We start from the raw sequence: 22,445 nt of genomic DNA on the forward strand, positions 1-22,445 counted from the left end.
AAAGTGAAAGATGACGTTCTGCATAGCGTGAGGCCTCTGCGGAGCAGCTTTTTTTTGGGAAGGTTGTTGAATGTTTTGGGGGTTTTTTTCCAGCTCAACAAGCTTCCGCGGAGCTAATGAAGCCTCACCACCGCCCCCATGCGCCCCCACCGCCACTCCCGTCCTTGCATTATTTCCACGACTAAAAAAGCTCCCGTATCTGTCTACGCCCCAATGAGCCGCTGCGCACACGCGCAGTAGATGGAGAGCATGGAACTTCTCCGCGGAGGGTCAAAAGGGTCTACACGAAACATCTGCTGATCTCCCCTCCCCCCTCCCACAACTCTTCCCCCCCATCCCCATGCCGTGTTGCGAACGCGCCACCGCGCTGCCATGCGGGTAAACAAACATGGCGGGAACCAAATTGAATTACTTCCGTCCATCAACAACCATGCGGATCGGCGGCTCAGACATGTTTGCTACCACAGCGGAGACAAAAGTCAGCATGCCGTGAAGTGACCTCAGTTCACAGTCCATCTTTGGATGAATTTGAACTCGAATGGGTTACTTTTGGCTTTTTCTTCAGCTTCCAGGGGACACTTGATTTATTTATTTTTTTAACACCGTGTGCCCATGAAAATGAATGAAGTTAACTTATTTTTACACTTATATGACTGTGACGGCAACTTCGTTTTACACTCCCTTCATAGTTAATAATATTATCGGGAGGGCGTAACTTATTTTTACGCTTCTGTGAACATTATGAATGATATTCATGTAAATAAACTAAAATTACAGTAAATGTCATAAATTAAATTAAAATAATGGCACTTGCATGACCACCTAAGTCTCGAAAAAAAATTATATATACAGTATATATATATATATATATATATAGATTATCTTCCCTTTATTATTATTATTATTATTATTTATATACTTTTTAAGAAAAATGTTTGATCGCATTTTACACTTGTATGAGAGTTCCAAATGTGTGACTTAAAAAAAGTTTCTTTAATATCTATTTTCATAATTTTCTATAGAGGCGGTGGGGGGCATGCAGGTCAGATTTGTAACAAACAAAAAAACAAGAGTAATGCATGATAGTAAACTACACGCAAGCATTAATGCATGATAGGAAGCTACACGCTAGCATGAAGCGCAAAACAATGGCAAACACGCTCGCAAGCCATTAAAAGGAAGCTCGTGTATTATTAAGTGTGTTATTAATTCATGACGGAGCCCATCAGCGATAAACACGTACGGCGTATGTCGTAGACGTAAACGTGAGGAGATAGAGGAACATCTCCGCATTTTACGCCGTCTTGATTGCTTAGCCTAGATACAACATTCTGGATGATTCTTATCCTCGCCTGTTGGGCTGCAGCGATGCATCATGGGGGCAAACGATTTCTAAGTTCACTTGCTTACATTTTTTTAAAAAAAAGGACCGGTAACCTATTGTGTTGCAGCAGGAATCCACGAGTCGCTCTTTTTTTTTGCGGGGGGCCCCAAATTCTAACCAATTTTGTGGCGCAAACTGAAGAGAGTCGAATGATGTCATACATCAAGGCACGTTAGGATATCGAGATACGTAACTGAACCTGGTATAAATCTGATGCCGTAGCCCTGCTGCTGAATCAAAACCTGATTTAGCCTAACATACAAATTTGCTGCAGTTTGCGGGCTGAAACAAGTGGGATGCGATATTAAATAATTTGGTATCGATCTGATACCAAGTAAATCCAAGGCCAGTATCCCCAATACCAATACCGATACTTTTTAACGTTTGGTTGATGCACAATCAACAATCTCAAATCATTTTCATGACTTTTGTGTGCTTTATTTTGTAGAAATTGTATCGCTGAATTAAATGTAAAACCACCAGGAACGGTCGGACAGCTGTTCTGCGCTGTGATTGGTGAGTCTCCGTTTCTTGGGTGTGACTTCGCAAACATCTGCGTGTAAGGTAAAGGTGAATATAGAAAACATAGAAAAACTCTCGCACAGCAGAAAACAACTATAAGTTCAACGTTTAGACTATTTGGAACATCATTTGCATATGTTTTGTGTGTTATTTCTGTCTAGGAAGTGTTTGCACAGAGGAAGGAGTAAAGGTATATTCCCGCTAGATGTGCAGAAAGATTGTCTTCCAAACAACAGAGGACTTATTCAAAAAGGGTTTTTTTGTTTTTCTTAATCACAGCAGAATTATTTATGACAGCTTTATTGAACACGGAGATGACTTGACAGCTCTCAGATTTGTGCGGTAAACAACATTGACAGTGTTGATGAAGGATTTTCAACGCGTCTTCCTAAAAATATCACTCAATGGCATTTAAAGACGCCACCGGACAATGAAACCGACGGGCGATTTGTTGCACAATGAGATTTTTACACCCACAAAATCCTGGAAAAATAGCGGCGGCCATTGAGGCGTCAATCAGCGGCGAAGCTAATGTTTTGTGACGTGAGGCCACACTCTCGCTCAATCTCGATCGTTACGGATCTCAAAACGCCTCGTTGGACCTGGGAACCCTGTGCAGTTGTCAGAGAAATGTTTGTGACGGTTCGCATTCCGCACGGCTGCTTAGCGACTCCCACAGGCTTTCTTTTCTGCCTTTTTAGCATCGTGGCGTGAATGGGCGTCATGACCTGAAAGCTGACGACGCAAAACGTATTTTTGCTACAAAGAAGTGTGAAATCGCCGTTAAATTAGACTTGGAAAGAGTAAGAAGACAGCTTGCTTGGGATATAACTTTTAAAGGGTCATTCCCTCAATATGAAATTTCAAAAAAGGCTAAATACAGAATCATGGACTTTTGTGCTGTTTCTTGGGTTTCTTGAATCACTGGTCTTCACATTAAGATAAGATAAGATAAGAAAACCTTTATTCGTCTCGCAATGGAGAAATTACCAATTCACAGCAGCAAAGTTATGAAAGGAAGAAGTAGAACAACAAAATGTAGGAGCTGCTGGAAAGGCAATTAATGTAAAATATTACCCTTACGTTAATTACACGGATGAATTCATAATTCATCGCAAATGCATTGTGTGTTTGATAGTTGGATAATCTTGTGAGCGGGCAAATAGTTTGGGTCACGTGACAGGCGCCACACCCGGAAGAAGGAAGTTCTCGCTGCACCTGTCACCAAGTTTCACTTTTCGAAAATTACCCTCTCCAAGTTTCGATAGAGGAGAAGGAAACTTAACTTCGGCTGTGGTTGTTTTATGTCGTCAGTTGGGGTGGGTGAATACGCTGCCTCTTCTTCGCCTTCATTTAAAAAAAATCTCAGTTGTTAACGCTTTTCACTGATCAAAGACTTCCATGGAGGAGGCGACGGCGGCGGAGGTAGCTGCGGCCGCGGCCGCGTCAGGACCCGTGCCCGTGCCCGCGCCCGCGTCTGCGGCGACTGAGATGGAGAAGCAGCCCAGCACAAAAGCCGAGGAGCCGGTGACGGACTGCGGAGTGAGCCTCTGTCAATTCGGGGACCCGTCAGGAGAGCCACCGCTGTCTATAAATCAGTTTAAATGCAAGAAGTTCTTCGTCCTCAGGGTAAATTGTGATTTATTACAATACGTAACATTTTGAGACTCACGGAGGAGCCTCGCGTTAGAATCATAAAAGGCGCACACACACCAACATTAACTTTTGACTTTATGGTGTCACCTCACCAAAGGATTTTTAATCGCATTTTTCTTGACTATGATTTATTTTTATCTTTTGGAGGGGGAGCTGACTGAACAAAACAAAGTATCACACAACTAAATGAGCACTTTTTGTAGTTGTAATGTGTGAATCCAAATGCCAAAAATGAAAGCATAACCAAGAAATGAGTATCAAAACAAAAACGCTTGTTTTTGTATTTATTTTTTGCAAGAGAAATTAATGGCAACACAAAATGCCGATAGAAATATTGTTCTGTCTGAGTGTGTTTAGTTTGTGTCTCTTTGAGGACCATTTGAGGCAGTAGTGACATAACTCGTGTGTCTGTTTTTCTATGCAGCCCGGCACGCTGCACCAAGCCATCAAAGAGGTTAAAGTTCTGGTGGATCCGCAAGTTGATGGCAACATTCTTGGCATCTGGTTACTGGCAGAGTGAGTTCGCAACCCACCCATAAACACACACACTTCTTTTTGACGTATAGGCTCACTTCTGCATGATATCAATTAAATGCAACCATTAAGTTGGAAAATAACAGAGAAAGAAAATATGAGCCCCACTGTCCCATCTGTACTGTAAAAATCCATCTGAAACTATCGCTTAAAAAATCTACGGTAAAGCGGCGTTGTAAACTGTGAACCGCAGTATAGTGAGAACCACATTTTGGCAATGTTTGCTAATTTATTTTTAAAAAATGAAAAACTAAGATGTCAAATGTACATTACTTCATGTTTGATTTGTGCCCTGGCTGTCGACTGTGATTTTATATAGACAAGTGTGTGTGTGTGCGTGTGTGTGTGTGTGTGTGCGCGCCTCTCCAAATCTTATCCAGTTGACTGAATATAACCCAGGTGCGCTCAGATTAAGCACTGGAAAGAGCTGCTGTAAAATGCCCTAACTGAAATCCAAGAAATCAATGTTAAACTGACAGGTTGGAAATAGCGAGTGCTCTGGCGGGCGTTAGTGCTGTAAGCGCCTTTTTTCCCCCCCTCAAGCTTTCAGGAAACATTTGAAAGGCACAGCGAGCGAGCAAGATTGAATTATAAATAATATAGTTTTTCCCAATACAGTTTGTCCTACATTCGGGTCAGCAGGTTTTCGCAGCTGCCAGATTCCTGCAAAGCTTGTAGTGACCCATGTTGTCGACGTCATGTTGAACCTTATGTTCACAGAAGCTGCTTCGTTTCTTTGCCGAACCTGCATCGTTAGCGTTCCAGTACCGTATTTTCCACACAAAAAGGCGCACTGGGTTATGAGGCGCACCTACAATGAATGGCCTATTTTGTAATTTCTTTTCATACATTGGGCGCACCGCATTATAAGACGCAATCTACAATGCATCCACTAGATGGAGCTATGCTCAAGGAAACACCAACAGAACGATCAGATGTCAGTAAAACGTATTTAATAAAGCAGCGCCACAGTTCACTCAACCAACAGCAAGTTATAAAATTGACTCATTAACGTTGAACCCGGATCGCCTTAAGTTTGAACTCGGCGTTGTAAGCATGTCTCGAGCAAGGAGCCATTTGGGGTCGAAATATTACCGTAATGACCATACACAAGGCGCATCGGATTTGAAGGCTCGCTGTGAGCTTTGAAGAAGGCTTATAGGTGCGCCTTTTAGTGCGTAAAATACGGTAGTCCCTTGACATGTTGTCACTTCTCAATGTTGTTGTTTATGTTCAAGGGAGCAACACCATTTACTTGCTCCACCCAGTCTTCCTGGCTGCTTGATGTGGAAATAGCCGAAATTCTAAACCTCCTGGATTCTTGCAATATCTCGCCATTTTGGAAATAATTATAGGCAATTCTATTACATTTTGAGCTTCACTTGTCAGAATCAATACACATTGGTAAAATTGTTACCGCTAGCATATGCCTCTTCTCATTGGCATTAGCGCCCACTTTTTGCAGGCAGTTTCAGCTCCGTTTCAAAGCGAGAAGCCCGACGAAATGGAGGCCAAGTAGAAATTCCAGAAAGTCACTTTCACTTTGACCAAACCGGTTGGCAGCTGGAATTTTGTTGCGCGTTCAGCATGTCCAATGAAATGTGTTTGGTATGTTCATGTTTGAACTTTACCAAGGTGTTGTGAAGTGTGTGTGTATTTAGTTTGTGAAGCTTTTGAACATCATCCACCTTTCAGTCCTATACAGCCGAACGCAACAATCAAATCGAGGCCTCAGTTTGTTCCCAAGGCCTAAGAACAGATGCCGAGTCCCGATCTGATCCCTCATCAATACGTTAAGAAGAAAATCATCCGAGCATTCATCCCCCATTGCCCTCAACTGGTTTCATTTTGATGAAACTAACTGCATCCCGACATGATATCTTTTGATACGTCTGCAAGTCTAGTGCCGCACTCTTTTTATAGCGCATCGGTGGTTCAGCACGAAATAATGATGCAAACAAATTAAATAGCCAGTCTAAAAATATAAAAGATAATTCAGCTTAGTGCAGTCGCAAAATAAAGATCTTGAGCAGTGAACGCCAACGTTGTTGGAACAGTTCCATGAGAACAGCTCTACTTTATTCTCATATCGCAACTTTTTTCTTGGGGAAAAAAAAAATGCTACTTTTGTCTTATTCCCCCCCCCCCCGCCCCATTTTCTCTTGCAAAATTCCCACTTCTTTTGCACCAGTGTCCCAATTCTTTTGTCATCCATGTCACCCTGTGACATGGATGTCATCGTCACGCTCCCTTTTTTGTTTTGTTTTGTTTTTGTTACTCGAGGTTGCTGACATGCCCGGCGGATATGAAACCCTCTTAATTTAGAACTCTGTATGTTTGTATTTGTATGAAATTGTTTCCCACCAAAAAGGAGCAAGTTCTTTTTCATTTTAAAAAGTGAGTTGCTTAATTTCCCTCGCTTTATTTGGTTGGTTGAAAAAAAAAAAAACCAACGGAGGCCTTCGAAACACTCGCATGCATACTTGATCTTTTTGCCGCGGGCATTTTTTGTGAAATTTTCGAGCTTCTATAGTACATAATTGAGCAGCCCTCCGATGGCATGTTTTTTGTATTATCCTGAAGCCACCTCGTGCACTACTAAATTGCTAACGGTAGCGTCTTCTTCTAGCCTTCCACAAAGCACAAAAAGTCATTTCCCCCCGCCTTGGCCAGGTCCAATTAGAGAGTTTTTAACGGTAAAAAGAGAAGACGTCAGACAAAACAACATCAATCATCCTGTCAGTGCTCTCTCAAGTCATTAACGGAATAGCCAGCATGAGAAAAAAAAAAGCAACAACAATTTTCCCATTCACCAAATGATTGTTGCTGGTAATTGCTGTAATTTGTGCTTGCTTTTCCCACTTTGCAATTAATCAAGTAAAAATAAAGGGGAAGAAGACGCTTCTCCGTAGCCGTCATGCCGAGTCCTGTAGGTTGAGAAGCATACAACATCGCAAAGTGGACAATGTTAGCCATGTGAATTTGACTTAGCGTAAAAGGTCTTTGATGCCCCAGCATCTCGAAAAATGGCCCGAAGATTTGGGCGGCAAGACAAAGTCAAAAATGTTCAATGTTCAATGTTCATCGGAGAACTCAGAAGCGCTTTTAAAACTTTTGACTTCAGGATTTGGTCACAGGACCTCCAGGCTAATCCTACAGGGGTGTCAAACTCAGTTTTGGTGCGAGCCACATTTTATTTGCCGTTTCACTAGGAGGGCCGTTATGACTGAAACCATATAAAGAAGTCAAGAATAACTGTTGATTCAACTATTGTTTACGTTACTATCATGAGGGGTTTGGTAACAAGAAAATGTTTCGAATATATCTCTTGCTTGTTACATATGAGAATTTAAAAAAAAATATTGGTTGGCCGTTTAGAAAGCGTCATGGAAGTTGACATGTTTGAGCTGCTTTCGCGGGCCACATAAAATGACGTGGCGGACCGGATTCGGCCCCCAGGCCTAGATTTTGACACCTGTGCTCTACTAGAATGGGCGCATGGCAAATCGCAAGCTGCGATTAAAATGTGTGAATTAAAAAAAAAAAGTCTTTCATTTGAATTCATTCATTAATCAATCAATCCCATTTAACACGTTGAAGATGCACCGCTAGTATTTTTACAAGGCTTGAAAATATATATATATATTGTATGATTCCGACTTTGTTGTTCTCCTTGATTTAAAAAAAACAAAAACAAAAATGTGATGCATTGGTCCCGTAATAAAAGTTGCCGTGACCCGGATTCGAACCGGGGTTGCTGCGGCCACAACGCAGAGTACTAACCACTATACGATCACGGCGAGCCGTCAGGGTACGCTTTCCAACCAAGCTGCATGAACGTGACACTCAAGCAAACACGGCGTGTTTGATTTCAGGGTGGATCACTGGAACAACGAAAAGGAGCGCCTGGTTGTCATCACCGACATCTTCCTGCTGGTGTGCAAGTATGACTTTATGATGTTCCAGTGCGAGCAGATCCAGAAGATCCCGCTCAACATGGTGGATCGCATCTGCTACGGAAGCTTCACCTTCCCGCCCAACTCCGTACTTTCGTAAGTGCCCAGAACCACGGACACGTCGCGCGGTTCAGTTGAGTCCATCTCTCCTCTCATCGGGCTCATTGTTAGCTTAGCTTAGTGCGCCCACTTGAACGCTGAAGCTCTTTGTTGGCTTTAAGGAGCTAATTAAAACATTTGAAAGAAGAAAAAAAAAAAGTCCCTGCCTCGAGAGTTTCCAAAATTCCTTGTAATTATCCGGCTCATGCTCCGCTTTGCTTTACACAAAGAAACAAAATCCCCTTTGCTTCTGCAGCCAAGGGTTTCTTTTGGCATCGTACCTCAAAAGTGCCAAGGAGTGTTAGGGATGTACTTTTTTTTTTTCGTGAATTGGTTACAAAAAGATTCTCTTTTTTTTTTGTGGGTCAAAGGATCTTGTAAGTTTTCAGCTATCATTTTTCAAGAAAATATTCCGTGTGAAAGCTCAACTTGAACTGCACTCGATTGCATCTTATTTTTCCACCTAAAAGTATGACTTTATCCTTGTGAGGTTACGAGTCCTTCAAAATAATGATTTTCGATCAAAATAATGCGACTTTATACTCGTGAGATTATGACCGTTACAAATAAATATGAAAACCTTTGTGAACAAAATGCCACTTATTTTTTTTTCAGGAAAAGAAAATACAATTTGATTCTACAGAGACCCTAAAATGATATGAGGCGGGGGAAAAAGTGAAATATATTTCTCTCGAAAAGTTTCTCGTTAGAACGGCACTTTTCTTCAAGAGAGTTTCTCGTTTGGACAAAAAAAGGTTTCCCGTTTTAATGATAATTTCTAGTCCTGATGAGGGACATATTTCAACTTACTGTTTTAAAATTTAGATTGTTTTTTTTTCTTTTTATAACCATGTCACTTTCGTGGCTCGGCGTGATTCTCTTTGTGCTTGAAAAAAACTTTTTGGGCAATTCGACTATCCTCGATAAGACACCACGTAATCCTCACACGATTTTTTCAGCCAAAAAAATATCACTCTTACTAGTTGTTATTTTGTTGAACAACTTGATGTCAAGCTGGTTAAGTGGAATCGGTGTCCTAATACCCGAGCATCTTGCGGACCAGTCTGAGTCTAAACGTACCTTGTCAGTGTGCTTTTTTTCTTCTAAAATCCTGGAAAAAGAAAACTATTTTTTTTAAGGCCCCCTTAAAAAAATAACATGCTTTTCTCTCTGAAAAAAAATGACATGACCCAAGATTGCAATAGTAAATATAACCAGTTATATAGAACATAACACATTTCTTTTAAAAAAGAAACACTCTGTTCTTTTGTAAGACACATTTATAAAAAAATTAATGCTCATAACATTGTAATTAAAAAAAAAATCATCATCAAGTATGACTTAATTCTTTTTCTCCTGGTAAAAATCCAACTTTTTTTCAACTCTTTTCTTTTCCTTTTCTGCGTGACCCGAATACTTCACGAGCCTTCATTTGGTCTCCCAAAACTGTTTCAAAGTTCGAATAGTACAACTGTGACATGAGGCGCACGATGTCGATGGGTTAACGCCGTTCAGATGAGGCGTCGCAAGAGCACGCGGAGAGTTTTTTTTTTCTTTTCCTCCCTCTCCCTTCTTTCTGGAGCGGTAGGAAGTGCCGAGCTGTCACTTGGAGCTGTCACTTAGCTGATTAGCGGCTAAAATGAACGCGGTCCTTTTGATGTGAACCTTTTTAAAGGCGGCTCGGGGGACAGCCCGGCGACGCCGGTTAATTTGATGAATAAAATGTAACGCGCTGTGAAGAGCTTAGAGAGCGCCGTCTTTATTCCGGGCTTTATCTCGCGCGCATTTCCTTAAATTATACATAAAAGAGTCGGCGGAAGACGCCACGGGACGGTCGAGGGAGAGAGACAGATCCAAGCCAGGACGACGTTCTCGCTCCTCTCCTCTTTTTGTCCCACAGGAAGTGTTCTTCATTTTGCGACGAGGTCAATCTGTCACCGCCTCTTATTTGGCGGGAAAGTGATCTGTGGGAAAAATGAGTCCTCATCTACACAAGTTATGCCGATGAAATGTCAACTTTCTTTGCTTAGAAAAAAACCCCCAAAAACCTAAATACAGTAATTGCCTTTTTTGTGTGTGTGGGGGGGTTCAGATTTGAGTTCAAACAAAGGGTTTGAAATTCGGGTGCCAAGCCTGCATTTGAGTTTCAAATTTGGTCCAGCGGGGTAGCGCGTCGACCTCACAGTGCAGAGGTACCAGGTTCAATTCCAGCTCCGACCTTCCTGTGTAGAGTTTGTATGTTCTCCCCGGGCCTGCGTGGGTTTTCTCCGGGTATTCCGGTTTCCTCCCGCATTCCAAAAAACATGCATGGCAGGTTAACGGAACACTCTAAATTGTCCCAAGGTGTGAGTGTGAGCGCGGATGGTTGTTCGTCTTTGTGTGCACTGCGATTGGCTGGCAACCGGTTCAGGGTGTCCCCCCGCCTGCTGCCAGAAGACAGCTGGGATAGGGACACATCACCACAATGACTGTTCAGACTTTGTTCACGCCCCCCCCCCACGCCCCCCCAACAACATCCTGGACGACTCCGGTGCAAAGTGCTGTGGGGGTTCTGTGTGTATTTTTAGACGTCACCATTTTGTTTCCATTGCGCACATTTGCAGGTGTGCTCAAAGATGTTTTTAAGTGCCGTCTAGACTTGCTCATTACCTAGCGCGTCACTTTTCCCCCCACTCGCTAAAAGCTTTCAAGGTCTATTTTTCTTGTCTTTTTTCTTTTTTTAACAGAGGACCAAATGGAATTTCAGTCCATTTTGTACTTTGGTGATTAATGTAAGAAAAAATAAAAAAATACATCAGCGTTGAGTGTCCGGAACACAAACGTCAAACAAGACAATCCACTTTGATTGAAGCTCGACAAGCAGATGTAGTTCATGCAGTCGGTCAGCAGAGGCCTGTAAGAGCCCAGCAAAATAAGTCAACCAGTCACGCATTAGGGTTTCAAATGGCGTTTTGTTTGTTTGTTTGTTTGTTTGTTTTTTTAAGGCAGCGTGAGATTGTCAGGTTTGCATTTCAAACGAGTTTCAAGCCTGAGTAAGTGTTTAATGTAAGGTTTCAAACCAGGATTAACCTTTTTTGAATCGGGGTTTCAAAGTAGGGTCTTGACAGGGTTTGGTGTGTAAAAGTAGCGTTAGACGACCAAGCCCGGGTCAGGGTTACAAGTTAGTTTCAAATTAGGGTATCAAACCTGGGGTAGGCTTTCAAAGTAGCGACTCAAGACGGGATGAGGTTTCGGGAGAGATTTAGGGTTTCTAAGTAATCTTTCTCAATCTGGGTAAAAGGAGGGTCTCAAGTGATGATTTCAGGGTTGAAAAGGGTCAGCTTTTCAAATATAAGATTTCTTGCTTGGCTTAGGGTTTCAAATCAGGGTGTCATGTTTGACTTAGGTTTTAAACGATGGTAAGGTGACCAATTATGTTTTAAAGCTGAGTCAGGTTTTTCACTACAGGGTTAGAGTAATAAATGATGGTGTCAGATTATGGTTTTAAATCTGGTTTAATGTTGATGCTATTATTTTAGTGAGCGCTATTTTACACTCTTCTCTTTTTACTTGCATGACATTGAAGAATGTTCACATGCTTCCCATCCATTTTGACAGTACCCCTTACTGCCACCAGAGGCCACTGCTGCTCTCATTACTGTATTTCGTAGCGTAGCTTTGCAATCAGTGCCACATTGAAGAGGCCTGAATGGTGCTGCACAAGTCCATGAAGGGTGCCTCCAGCTGATCTATTCAATTTTTTTTTAGGCTTTTCATGCTGCAAGATAACAACTCCCAATCCCCTGCTTACTGACATTATACTTGCTTTGACCTCATTTTGCTAAATGCGCCGCTAAATAAAAGAATGACATATTAGAACAACAGTACGTCTCCAAAAACAAGTGACAATAAACACGTTACATTCCTTAAAAGCGAAAAGCGCACATGGGACTTTTCCTCCTGAATATTCAGGAATGTTATAAATGAATGAAGAGAACTAAATAAGTGATGCTCCTGGTGTACCGATCTAAATTGATTCACCTCGAGGGACCCTAACGTAGAACCTCTTAAGCACACGTGTCAAATTCAAGGCCCGGGGGCCAGATCTGTCCCGCCACATCATTTTATGTGGCCCGTGAAAGCAAATCAAACATGTCAACTTCTCTGAATATTGCTAAAGTCTGTACCAAGATTTCAACTTCTCATATGTAATAAGTAGGCGAGATTTTGTAAGCGTTTTCTTGTTACCAAAGCCCGAATTACACTAATCGAACAAGCGTTCAATGAACCATTCTTGACTTCTTTATATGTTTTCACAGTCATAACGGCCCTCCAAGGGAAAGGGTCACTACAATGTGGCCTGTGACAAAAAGTGAGTTTGATACCCCTGCTTTAAAGATAGCAATTAAGATTAATTCCAGTGCCTGAATGCAGCTCCCTAAAGTGAACACAAAGAAAAAAACAACAACAAAGACCTAAACGTAGCACCTAATCCTAACCCCCAAACCAAACCCTAACCCCATTTCAACACTAACCATACCATCTTCGCCCTCACCCTGACCCCTATCACCTGGTACCTCATCCGAACCGCTATATTAAAATCCTAATCCGAAAACAAGCACCACTCAAGCAACACTTAAGCCTATCTCCTAAACCCCGGTCACCAAAATCTAGCCTTAACCCTCATCCCTAAACATCGACCTCACACATAACCCCTAAATCTTGCCCTAATACAGTAGCACCTCACCTTTTCCCTAACTCCGGCACAAAAAAGCCTTCCCTCATCTTGGCACCTTACCCCTACTCGCAGGCACCTTACCCCTCTTGCCTGTGTTGTTCCTGGCCCGCCACTCCACACCCTCAGTTGGATGTATGCACCCATGGGCGGCTGACAAAGCTCCGGGCGCTGTTGAGCAATCAGTGCACATTTGTTTGTTCGCCCCGAGACAATGTGGGACACTTGCCATGACAGCTGGAGCTGCACTCTATTTATCTTGCGTGTTGACTTACGCGTCCGAAGCGCTTGAAAGCCCATAGGAGGATTTTTTTTTTCTTTCCCATCACTCGCCCCGAAGCTCAGAATACAGTGTTTCTCTTCGTGTATGTGCACACTGCCGGATTAAGTGGAGCGCTAGGTGGGTCGGGGGGGTCGAGGGGGGAGGTCAGTCAAGGGTGGATTTCCTTACCTTCCTCACCTTCCTATCTTCAGGTGTAGGATGAAGGATGACATCACGAGGTCATGGAACCATGGACCAAAAGTCACCCCCCAAAGCAAGTTGAATTTAGTCATTTTAAATTTGGTCGCTATCGCGAGTAGACCGACCGAAAAAAGTCTCTAGAAGCTATATAACGCCGGAAAAGATACGTGAGGTCCACCATTTTCGTTCAAGCAGACATTTTAGGATTTAGGCTTCGGAAATCATGTCCGATTGTTGTTAAATATGATCCGTTTACCAATTCGGTCAACATGTCTGTCAGGAAAAAAAAAAAAAGTATCACGCAGCCAAGCCTGAAAAAAACACGCAAGTCTGCCATTTTGGTTTGACACCCAACATTTTAGTTTTCAATTTGGGGGGTTAAAGGTTCCTTTAACAAACTTGACCGAGAGATTTTATCCGATTGCTACCAAATTTGCACCACCATTTTATGTTTATGAAGCTGCCATTTTAGGATCAAGATCACTTCAAAGCCGCAGTCCATCTAAGCTGACTTGGGGGGGGCGACAGGTTGGATGCCCCCCCCCACCCCCCTGCCCTGCACTGCTTGAGCCCCTTAATCTTGAGATCATATTTTATACCCATCCTCGCATGGTTTCTAATTTGCACTTTGCTTGGATTGCCAGAGGCCAAGGCTGTCTCTTCAGTCGCAGTGAAAGTCCAAAACGCCAGCACCCTCCCACTTTTAAAGCCACTGAAGACGTCCAAGGCCTCTGGCTGAAAAAAAAAAAAAAGCCCCGCCCTGCTCTCTGCCTGTTTGGGCTGGTCTGGCTCGCCGTTGATAAGCTTACCTGTGGAATTCACAAAGCTTTTTTTTTTTCTTTTTTCAATATATATATTTACATACATTCCCATTTACACGAGGGCCATAGCTCAGTGCGCTCACAAAGGCCAATGTGTACCCACCTAACCCCCCCGTCTTCACTTGCCTCTGAGGAAATGTAATCAGTCTTTTGAGACCAGGCTTTCCTTTTTTTTTTTTTTTTTTTTTTTTTGGGCCACCTTTTACTCCCCCCCCCCCCCTTTGCACAGAATGTTCCTTTGCACCATTGTCATTTCTAAAAGTGCTTCTGTAAACACATCTGGATGGTTTTGCGCGATGACGCCGCCCCTCCCTTGCCCACCGTGGCATTCGCTTGCGAGGTTGTGCCGCTGTTGTTTGGCCCCGGGGGATGTTTTAACCGAATCTTATGCAAGGTTCTGTGATCAAATGAGCACCTAGCCCGATGACGGATCATTCAAGGCATCTCTGTTCTTTGGAAATCGGCTGCATTCCGGTTTGTTCATCCCCATTTTAGGCCACTAGTCACCGATTTGTGCTCCGACGTTAGAAATCTGTGTAGCTCCAGTGAAGCCCTGCTAGCATTTTATTTTATCTTCTCAAATATATTTAAAAATGGTTTTCTCCCCCCCCCCCCCCGTCTCTATCGGTCAAGACCCCTTCACTCCCAACCTTTAGAGGAAAAACCCTGAAGCCGTCCCTGTGACTTAAGTTTTACTTATCAGGTTTAGGACGAAGTTTCAGGGTTAGGGTGTGGGTTGCGGTTAACGTTAGGTGCTCTCTTTAGGGATTAGATTTTAAGGTTAGGGTTAACCATAAGGGTTAGGTGTTCTAAGGGCTAGGTTTAGTGGGTAGGTTTTTTTTTTTTGGTGGGGTAGGCTTTGGTGTTCGGTGTAGTGTGAGGGTGAGATGAAATTCAGAAACCTTTCTTTTGACTTTCAGGTTTGCGTGACTAACAACACAACACACTGCCACACTGACTGTAAACGGTTTTGTTTTTTGACGTTCTGTTTTTGAAGGGGAGAGCGGGTGCGCCAAATCTAACCGATGAATCAAATGGTATTTATGAGTGTTGCGTAACTTCCACTCAACGATGCTAGCTAGCTCCAGGCTTTCAGTCATTGAAGTAACCTTTTTATTTTTCCCTCCCCAACAATCTCCAACCTGTCGTAAATATTGTAGCATTGCTCTTGATTTTTGAACTTCCTGTGAACCTCCCAACAAAGGTAGCGTCGTACCCCACCGATATTACGCTCAGGCTTGGAATACATTTGATGGACAAATACCACGCCAAGTTGTGTGGAACATTTCAAAGACCTGTGACTCTCGTAGCCCTCAGTCATCAAAACGCTTTCTCTAGCCTCGAAAAGACGGAGCCCGAGGGCTTTTTCATTAAAATCTTCGGTATTTTCCCCTTAAAAATGAGCGCGCAGACAGAAGACGGAATATGACGAACACGCCGTTGATTAGCTTTAAGTCTCAAGATCACGCTCACATAATGAGCGTGCCCCCGAGTGCGCTAATGCCATTGAATACCGACACATCTACTTGTCCCCTGCAGGGAAATCATGAGAAGTGATGAGGAAAAAAAAAAATGAAGACCGCATTAGAGCTATTGTTAATATATTTCTATGTGATATTTGTACTGTATTTTGAGTGAAACACAAAAATAGGATTTGCTTTTCTTGCTCCTTAAATTAATTCCTAAAGCACTTTACACATTTTAGGGAAGCCTGTTTATTGTATGACAGACACACACACGCACATTGATAAATATTTGTACATACACGTGTGTGTATTACACGCGCACACTTCAATATCCTGACTAGAGTTGGCAAACCTTCTCTCCTCTGCAGCCAGCCCAAAAATGGTTATCTCAAAGCTGTTTTTATTCATGAAACCTTGCACGTTCAACTGAAAGCCTCTCGAGAATTTACTAAAACATTAGCTGACCAAATACGGGAGTGAAAATGAGTTGCCTTGATTTCACGTCAGTTTTAACCGGAGGCCCATAAGTAACCATGCTCAAAATGTTTACAACAAAATATGTGAAAATACAAAAACATTGGACCAAAAAAAAAAAAAATACACCAATACAGTCAAACCTCCGTTTTCGAACGTCTCTGTTATCGACCAAATTGGATTTCGACCAAATAATTCGAGATTTTTACACCTTGGATTATGACGGAAAGACGGTTTTCGACCAAACTGAGCAAACCCGAATACGCCACTCGACTCCTCTCGGCTTCCGTATGGCACTTCCTGGTGGCACTGTCAAAATATTTTGATGTTTAACGCTCCGATATTCAAATTTTGTGTGATCAGCCGCGAGGGCGAAGGCTTGCGGGTTTTCTGGGACCGCCTGAGGGAGCCGTCCTTTATCTCCTGGTGGAACCCCTTCGCCACCGACCTTCCGTACATGACCTTCACGGAACATCCCGTGAGGAAATTCAGCGACGCCTTCGCCTCCATTTGCCACGTAAGTTTCCAAAGACGGGGACCGGGGTGCTTGTGAAGCGCAGCATGACCTTGAGAGGCGCCGCCGTACAGTTTCGCAAGCTGCAGAAAATCCCAAACGGGGGTCATCGCGGGAGCCTATCCCTGCTGACTCAGGGCGGAAGGCAGACCACACCCTGAAATGGTTGCCAGTCAGGCGAATGTACCACTACGCCATCAGCGACGCTCGATTCTCTCCCATCAGGAAAAATTATTGTGTAACGCAAACAAATCACCATCTGCCTTAGATGTTTCACTATGTGGTCACCTTTTTATGTACCAGACACACAAATACTCTATTGCATCATAAAAAAAAAAAAAGAAGAAAATAACAGTCTGATGAAATGTTTTTATATGGAAGCATGATTCATCTCCGATAAAACTCAAATGGAATGCTCCCTGAGTCATTTAACCAGTAAATAGCGTTCATAGAAGAATAATCAGTCAAATTGTAAATGTCGAGTGTATAACATGCTTCTGTATCGATGACCTGCTGCTTTTGCGCTTCAAGATTAGTTATTGGTAAAATAAGGCCTGACAAGAAATCGAAAGTCTAATCAGTGATTTCAGCGGAGATTTCATCACGGCAAAGGTGATGAATTGCGCTAATTCGCATGAGGTGGAGAAGAGAATTGAGCAATCACAGCCATGGCCACCTGAGCCGTGTCACAACATTTCAGCTCGGTACAGAGAAGACGTGGAGGAGGAGGACGGTGGTTTGTTTGGCAAGGTCATTAGAGACCTTTTCACCAGCACATCACAAGTGCTTCTGGGTGGCAAAAGACCGTTTTTTTCCTCCATGGCACCATTCGTAAGCAGCCCTTCTCTGTCATTTGAAGAATGAAACGGAATGATTGAGTGTCCCAGTGCTTGTAAGGATTTTTTGGCGAAAGGGGAGATGATCCGTTTCAAAAGCCCCACACTAAGTGTGTTGTGAGCTCATGAACCAGAAATGCTAACATTGTGTTTTCAATGTAGGTAACTAGGTATTGTTCACGATTAGCCAGTTAAGCTAACGAGGTCAGCTCTGTGGTACAGAAATCTTTGACTGATTGTTTCAGGCTCTGTATAAATATAAGATAAAGTATCAGTCATCCAAAATGCTCCCACTTTGTTGGTATCAAGGTGAAATGTAGTTTCCCCATCCACCGTTAGCCTGGTAAGCTAACATGGCTAGTAGCTTGCTCCTAGTTGTAATGTTTATATCTTGCCTATTCCTTTTAGCTTTATAGCTAGCTAGCCAGCTTTACAGGAAGTAGACATTGCCTCGGCATCTCTGTTTATCACAATTTGTGTTTTGCCATTCGTCGTATCTTCCGTATCATGTTGTCTGCAGATGGAGAACTTCCGCGAGCAGCTCAAAGAGGCGGCACAAAATGCCCACAAGGTCAAGCCGGTGCCTGGGAAGGCCAATGGTGTCCTGCTGCTGAACCAGAGCATCTGCATCAAGGCCTACTTTGGATTCATGTCCTTCCTGGGCAACTCCAACAAACTGGGCTACTGCGTGGCGCGGGGAAACCTCGGCTTTTAGCTCGCTTTCATGGTACTTGAATTCATTTTTTCACCTTTCTGCCGTTTTCAGCTGACTCCGGAATTGGTTTTCTGATTCGGACCAGATCCACTGGTCGGTGCCATGGCATAGTTTAATTTTAGAATTATGCAAACAAATATACTGTGCAGTGAACGCCCTATTCGCAAGGGATCGGGCCAAGTCTGGTATACAGTTATGGCAATGTAGAAGGGGATGGACCCAGCTTCTCAAAGAAAGTGCACAACAGAAGCCCCTCAATTCACTTCAAAATAGTTCGTTGGCATTTGGATGCCCCAAGATGCCAGCGAAGCAACAAGTTTATTTCTTCGGCCTGCGCTCAAAAACAATGAAAATGTGAATTTTTCAGCATATGCATATGCCGCACCGTGAATATGCGGATGTTCACTATTCACCAAATGTGTTAGCACAGTTCGGTCTACAAACAGGGAGGAGATTGTTTCGCTTGTAGTTTCCATGCTAGTCGTTTATGTTAGCATTTGCGCTACACGCTGTTTAAAGTAGACACTCGCTAATAATTTGTGCGTGTCACTGACTTTTATGATGTGTTTTTTTTTCTTTTTGGGGGGGTTGAAATTTTAGTGTTGAAATAAAATTCGGTGGGAAAAAGAACATCGCTTTTGCTGGTCTTAATTTTATTCTTTGTATTAAAAAAAACAAGAACCAGAAAAGGCCAACTTAATGCATTTTAAACACCAGTTTTGCTTTCTTTGGTTTGACTTTGACTTTTCCGCCACTGCTAGTGCCGCACTTTCTTCTTCTCCTGTTTACACTGTACTGGCATGCTAATTTGTCTCTCTGTCACAGTGGGGGACTCCTTTCTTCCTCTCACCGCATCTCACATAAAAAGTTACTCAGCACGCGGTTCACCCTCCTTCGAGATCCACCCCAAGCGCAGTGGGGGGCGCGGTTGTCATTTTAGCTTTATATTTATAAACATACAATTGTTTGTGTATTTTTACACAGGCGCTTGTGTGTTTTGAACTGCGCTGCTGCGTTTGTGTCTGCTGAGAATCCCGGCAGCTGTTGTCCCATTCACACCAAAAATGAAGCTAGTTTTGTGATCACAAATCTAAATTTGTTTCCTGTGCTTTTTTTTTTTTTGTGTTTAGTCACACAAGGGGATCTAACTAGTTGACAAGTTTTTACTGGGTGATGTTCTTTTTCTATGTGCGGTGCAAAAAAGTCTGACCAGCCGGTCTTTTGATCACAAATATACTGTACATTTGTCTTGTGTAATTTTTACACGGAACTTGTGTGTTTTCACGAGGTGACGCTCCGTTTCTCTCCTGACCTTCGCGGCAGCTGCTGTCCCACTTTTACTCGACGTTGAGCAACCTTGTCATTACAAATATTCAACCGATGTGTATTTTTACTTGTAAGTTAAAAAAAAAATTACACTGCGTTACTGACTTAAGTACAGTCAAACCTCGGTTTTCAAATGTCTCTGTTCTCGACCAAATCGGTTTTCGACCAAAAATTTAGAGGTTTTTATGCTTCGGATGACGACCGAATTTCGGTTCTCGAACAACCTGAGCGCACTTGAATGCGTCACTTGACTCCTCTCGCCTTCCTTACATGGGGAAGTGACGCTTCCTCGGGTAGACGAGGAAGTGACGCGCCCTCGTGGAGCGTTCCATTGTGAACAGACGTGTTCAATAAAGAGTTTTGTTTTTTAAAAGAGCGTGGTTTCGGTTTTAGAACAGCTGGAACTGATTATGGTGGAAAACCGAGGTATGACTGTATTTACTCTTCACTGGTCTTTTTGTGTGACTTAAAATCTTGGGGCTACTTTCATACTGTAATGCCTTTTTTTTTCCTTTGGTACAAATATTTTGGATTTGTTCTGTATCCATTAAGACCTTGCAAGTTACATTCCAAATAAATGAGGCATCATCGACAATTGTTAGGTTATGACACACGTTTGTTTCATTTGTTGTTATGGGAAGGATAAAGTGGGTATTTTGTTTCAGCAAAGCAGATATTGTTTGTCTGTGTTGAGAGCTTCAATAAATCACACACAAAAAGCATAATAAAGATGTCTGGTTTTGATTCAATTTGGTTTAATGTATTTCTTCACTGTAGCAAATTTATTAAATAGTGTATTGAATTTATATAATGTAAAAAAAAAAAAAGTCCAATTATCAACATACAATTGTTTGTTGTGTGTTTTTCCATGGTTCTCGGTTTCCTCTGGGAGATGTTTCCAACACAGGAGCTGATTTCCCACCAATATTTAACATTGGGTGCCACCGTGATCAAACATATACAATTGTGTTCTGTCTCTCTCTCTTTTTCTCTCTCTCGACAGGAAACGAGGTTAAGTACCTTAATGAGCCTGTCGTCCAGCTGTAGCTCCACAAGGCAAAGTAACAGGTAAGAGTTCAGCACCCTTGTATCGAGTATCAGCACCCGAGGGGGGCCGCAGAGTGGGTTTAACCTGTTTCCTCCCAGAGTGAGGTCGCGTCTCTCATGTGGGATCGAGCTCTTTTGCGTCCTTTGCTCTGGCCCCGAGCTTAACACCTTGTCTATACATCTTGTTGTGCGTCACCTCTACGGGTTGTAAAAGATGTTCACCACGCCGATGTTGACTGCGCCCATAAAAGCCCTCAAGAAACGTGTTAATCCCTACGAAACTGAACGCTCTAAAAGTTGGACAGTTTTGCCGGAAAGTAGTCTTCAAAGTTAAATTTTAACCACCGTGATGTCATCAAAACGATACCTCGGTTAAGGTGTCGAGGCAGAGAAGTTGCTTGCAGAGTGCCTTGTTTATGAAAGTGGAAAAAAATTAAGCACTGTATGGCGACATGAACTCATTTCACGACAAGCATCAGCTTGGCAGATAGTGAACAATTAAAATTTAAAGAGGCTTCAAGCTGTTTAATGCCACTCCCAACTTTACTGTCAAAGTAAACATCAAAGAAGTGACACATGAATGTAAAACAACCACATAACTGCTTTAGTCAGCTAAATGCTAACAAATATACATACATTACATACACATACATTTTCTGCTACGCTAGCCTTTCTTACGCCTCCCTGGAATCTCCAACCGTGAGCCAATTTTCTCCCATGTACTCTGCTAGCAACTCTTCGCCTCTGGATTTTCGTTGTTGGTTGTTTATATTTTACTTGACTTGCCAGCACTTTTCCCTGATGGCAGCTGCGACTTGAGTGAAAGCCATTTTGGCAAATCTGGGCGTGCCACCGTGTGTGTTGTGTGTCCTCAGTTGCTCCTTTTGTAGGAATCGCACGTCATTATATGTAATCACAATTAAAGAAAACCACATTTTCCTTCTGATGTGTAACACAGACAAAAGCCGTCATACGTGTGTTTGAATTTTTGCTCATAATGCTCATTGCCAGAACAAACGAATGAAAATTGAGCTCATTTTACTTTTGAATTTGATGTACAACTTAGGGCTCAATGTCAATTTTCCCCGAGTTGTCATTTCCTGCATGGTTTGCTGAATATACGTCCTCTTAGTGGCCACTATGTGCTGAAACCTGCCCCCAGTCTTATTCTAATCACTTTGTAACCCTCTGACAGACTGCAGTGTAGCGGTGGGGGTGGGGGGTGGGGGGGGGGGGGGGTCAGAGGAGTTGCTAGCTGAATTGAAAACATGAAAGAACAATTGCGAGCAGAATCGGCAATATGGATTGACAAAAGTTGCAAGTTGAGAAAACGGAAAAGCGGAAGAGTTACTCGGAGTGTGAACACCGCTGAGGATATTTGCTCCCAGTGCAAGGAAAAGTTGTTGATATTATTATTATGAAAACCTGATGTGTTAGAGGAGGGGAAAAACAATATAGATTCGGAATCGGCACTCCAAAAAAAAATCCTCCAGAAAAGGTTATTTGCATCTCTGATTTAAAACAAATTGAAAAAAAAAATGTGTTGCCCACGATAACTGGCTGCCATAATTATGGTGAATTTACTCTCCTGGTGTGTACTTGTGCTTTTGTCGGGAACACATGGTTCCAAGTCGATCCAAAGTGACTTTCCCAGCCAATAATTGCATTCCAAGTCGTGAAGGTAATTTGTTACCTGCGGCTACATCGTCATCATCAACATCAATGTGTTCCTCGCACCTCCCTCCCAATTATTTTCCGCGGGTACACTCCATCGGTTGGTGTGCTTTTGTGGCAGGAAACAAGAATCCCAACAGACTAAACGTCTTTAATCATCATCCGGAATTACTTCATCAACAACTTTAACTCATGCCAGGCCAGCCATTTCCAAAGGAGAGTTCAACATTTTCCGATCATTCTT

The 22,445-nt window shown here is 42.7% G+C and overlaps 2 protein-coding genes and 1 non-coding gene across 4 annotated transcripts in view; 2 read left to right on the plus strand and 1 right to left on the minus strand.

Annotated features, from left to right (window-relative positions):
* The first annotated feature begins 3,055 nt into the window (after positions 1 to 3,055).
* tprg1 (tumor protein p63 regulated 1) lies at positions 3,056 to 20,501 on the plus strand. 2 transcript variants are annotated; one of them, XM_086116628.1, is made up of 7 exons: positions 3,056 to 3,225; positions 3,302 to 3,535; positions 3,987 to 4,078; positions 7,972 to 8,148; positions 16,453 to 16,606; positions 17,960 to 18,166; positions 20,484 to 20,501. In XM_086116628.1, exons 1-6 carry the CDS (start codon positions 3,211 to 3,213, stop codon positions 18,152 to 18,154), a joined length of 867 nt encoding a protein of 288 aa, XP_085972754.1. In that variant the 5' UTR covers positions 3,056 to 3,210; the 3' UTR covers positions 18,155 to 18,166; positions 20,484 to 20,501. The 2 variants fall into 2 exon arrangements, with proteins under 2 accessions (XP_085972754.1, XP_085972753.1); XM_086116627.1 differs by lacking the exon at positions 20,484 to 20,501 and having other exon boundaries at positions 3,058 to 3,225; positions 17,960 to 20,229.
* Positions 7,825 to 7,896, minus strand: trnah-gug (transfer RNA histidin (anticodon GUG)). The gene has a single exon. It is a non-coding gene; the product is annotated as a tRNA-His (tRNA).
* Positions 20,485 to 22,445, plus strand: part of tp63 (tumor protein p63) — a 56,294-nt gene continuing 54,333 nt past the window's right edge. The window contains exon 1 of the mRNA XM_086116622.1: positions 20,485 to 20,548. Within this exon, the coding sequence (XP_085972748.1) occupies positions 20,505 to 20,548 (44 nt within the window). The 5' untranslated portion in view covers positions 20,485 to 20,504. The remainder of the gene's footprint in view (positions 20,549 to 22,445) is intronic.

The sequence above is a fragment of the Hippocampus guttulatus genome, chromosome 7, assembly GCF_054856545.1.
Source record: "Hippocampus guttulatus isolate MCC_2025c chromosome 7, RoL_Hgut_1.0, whole genome shotgun sequence".
Classification (NCBI taxonomy): Eukaryota; Metazoa; Chordata; class Actinopteri; order Syngnathiformes; family Syngnathidae; genus Hippocampus; species Hippocampus guttulatus.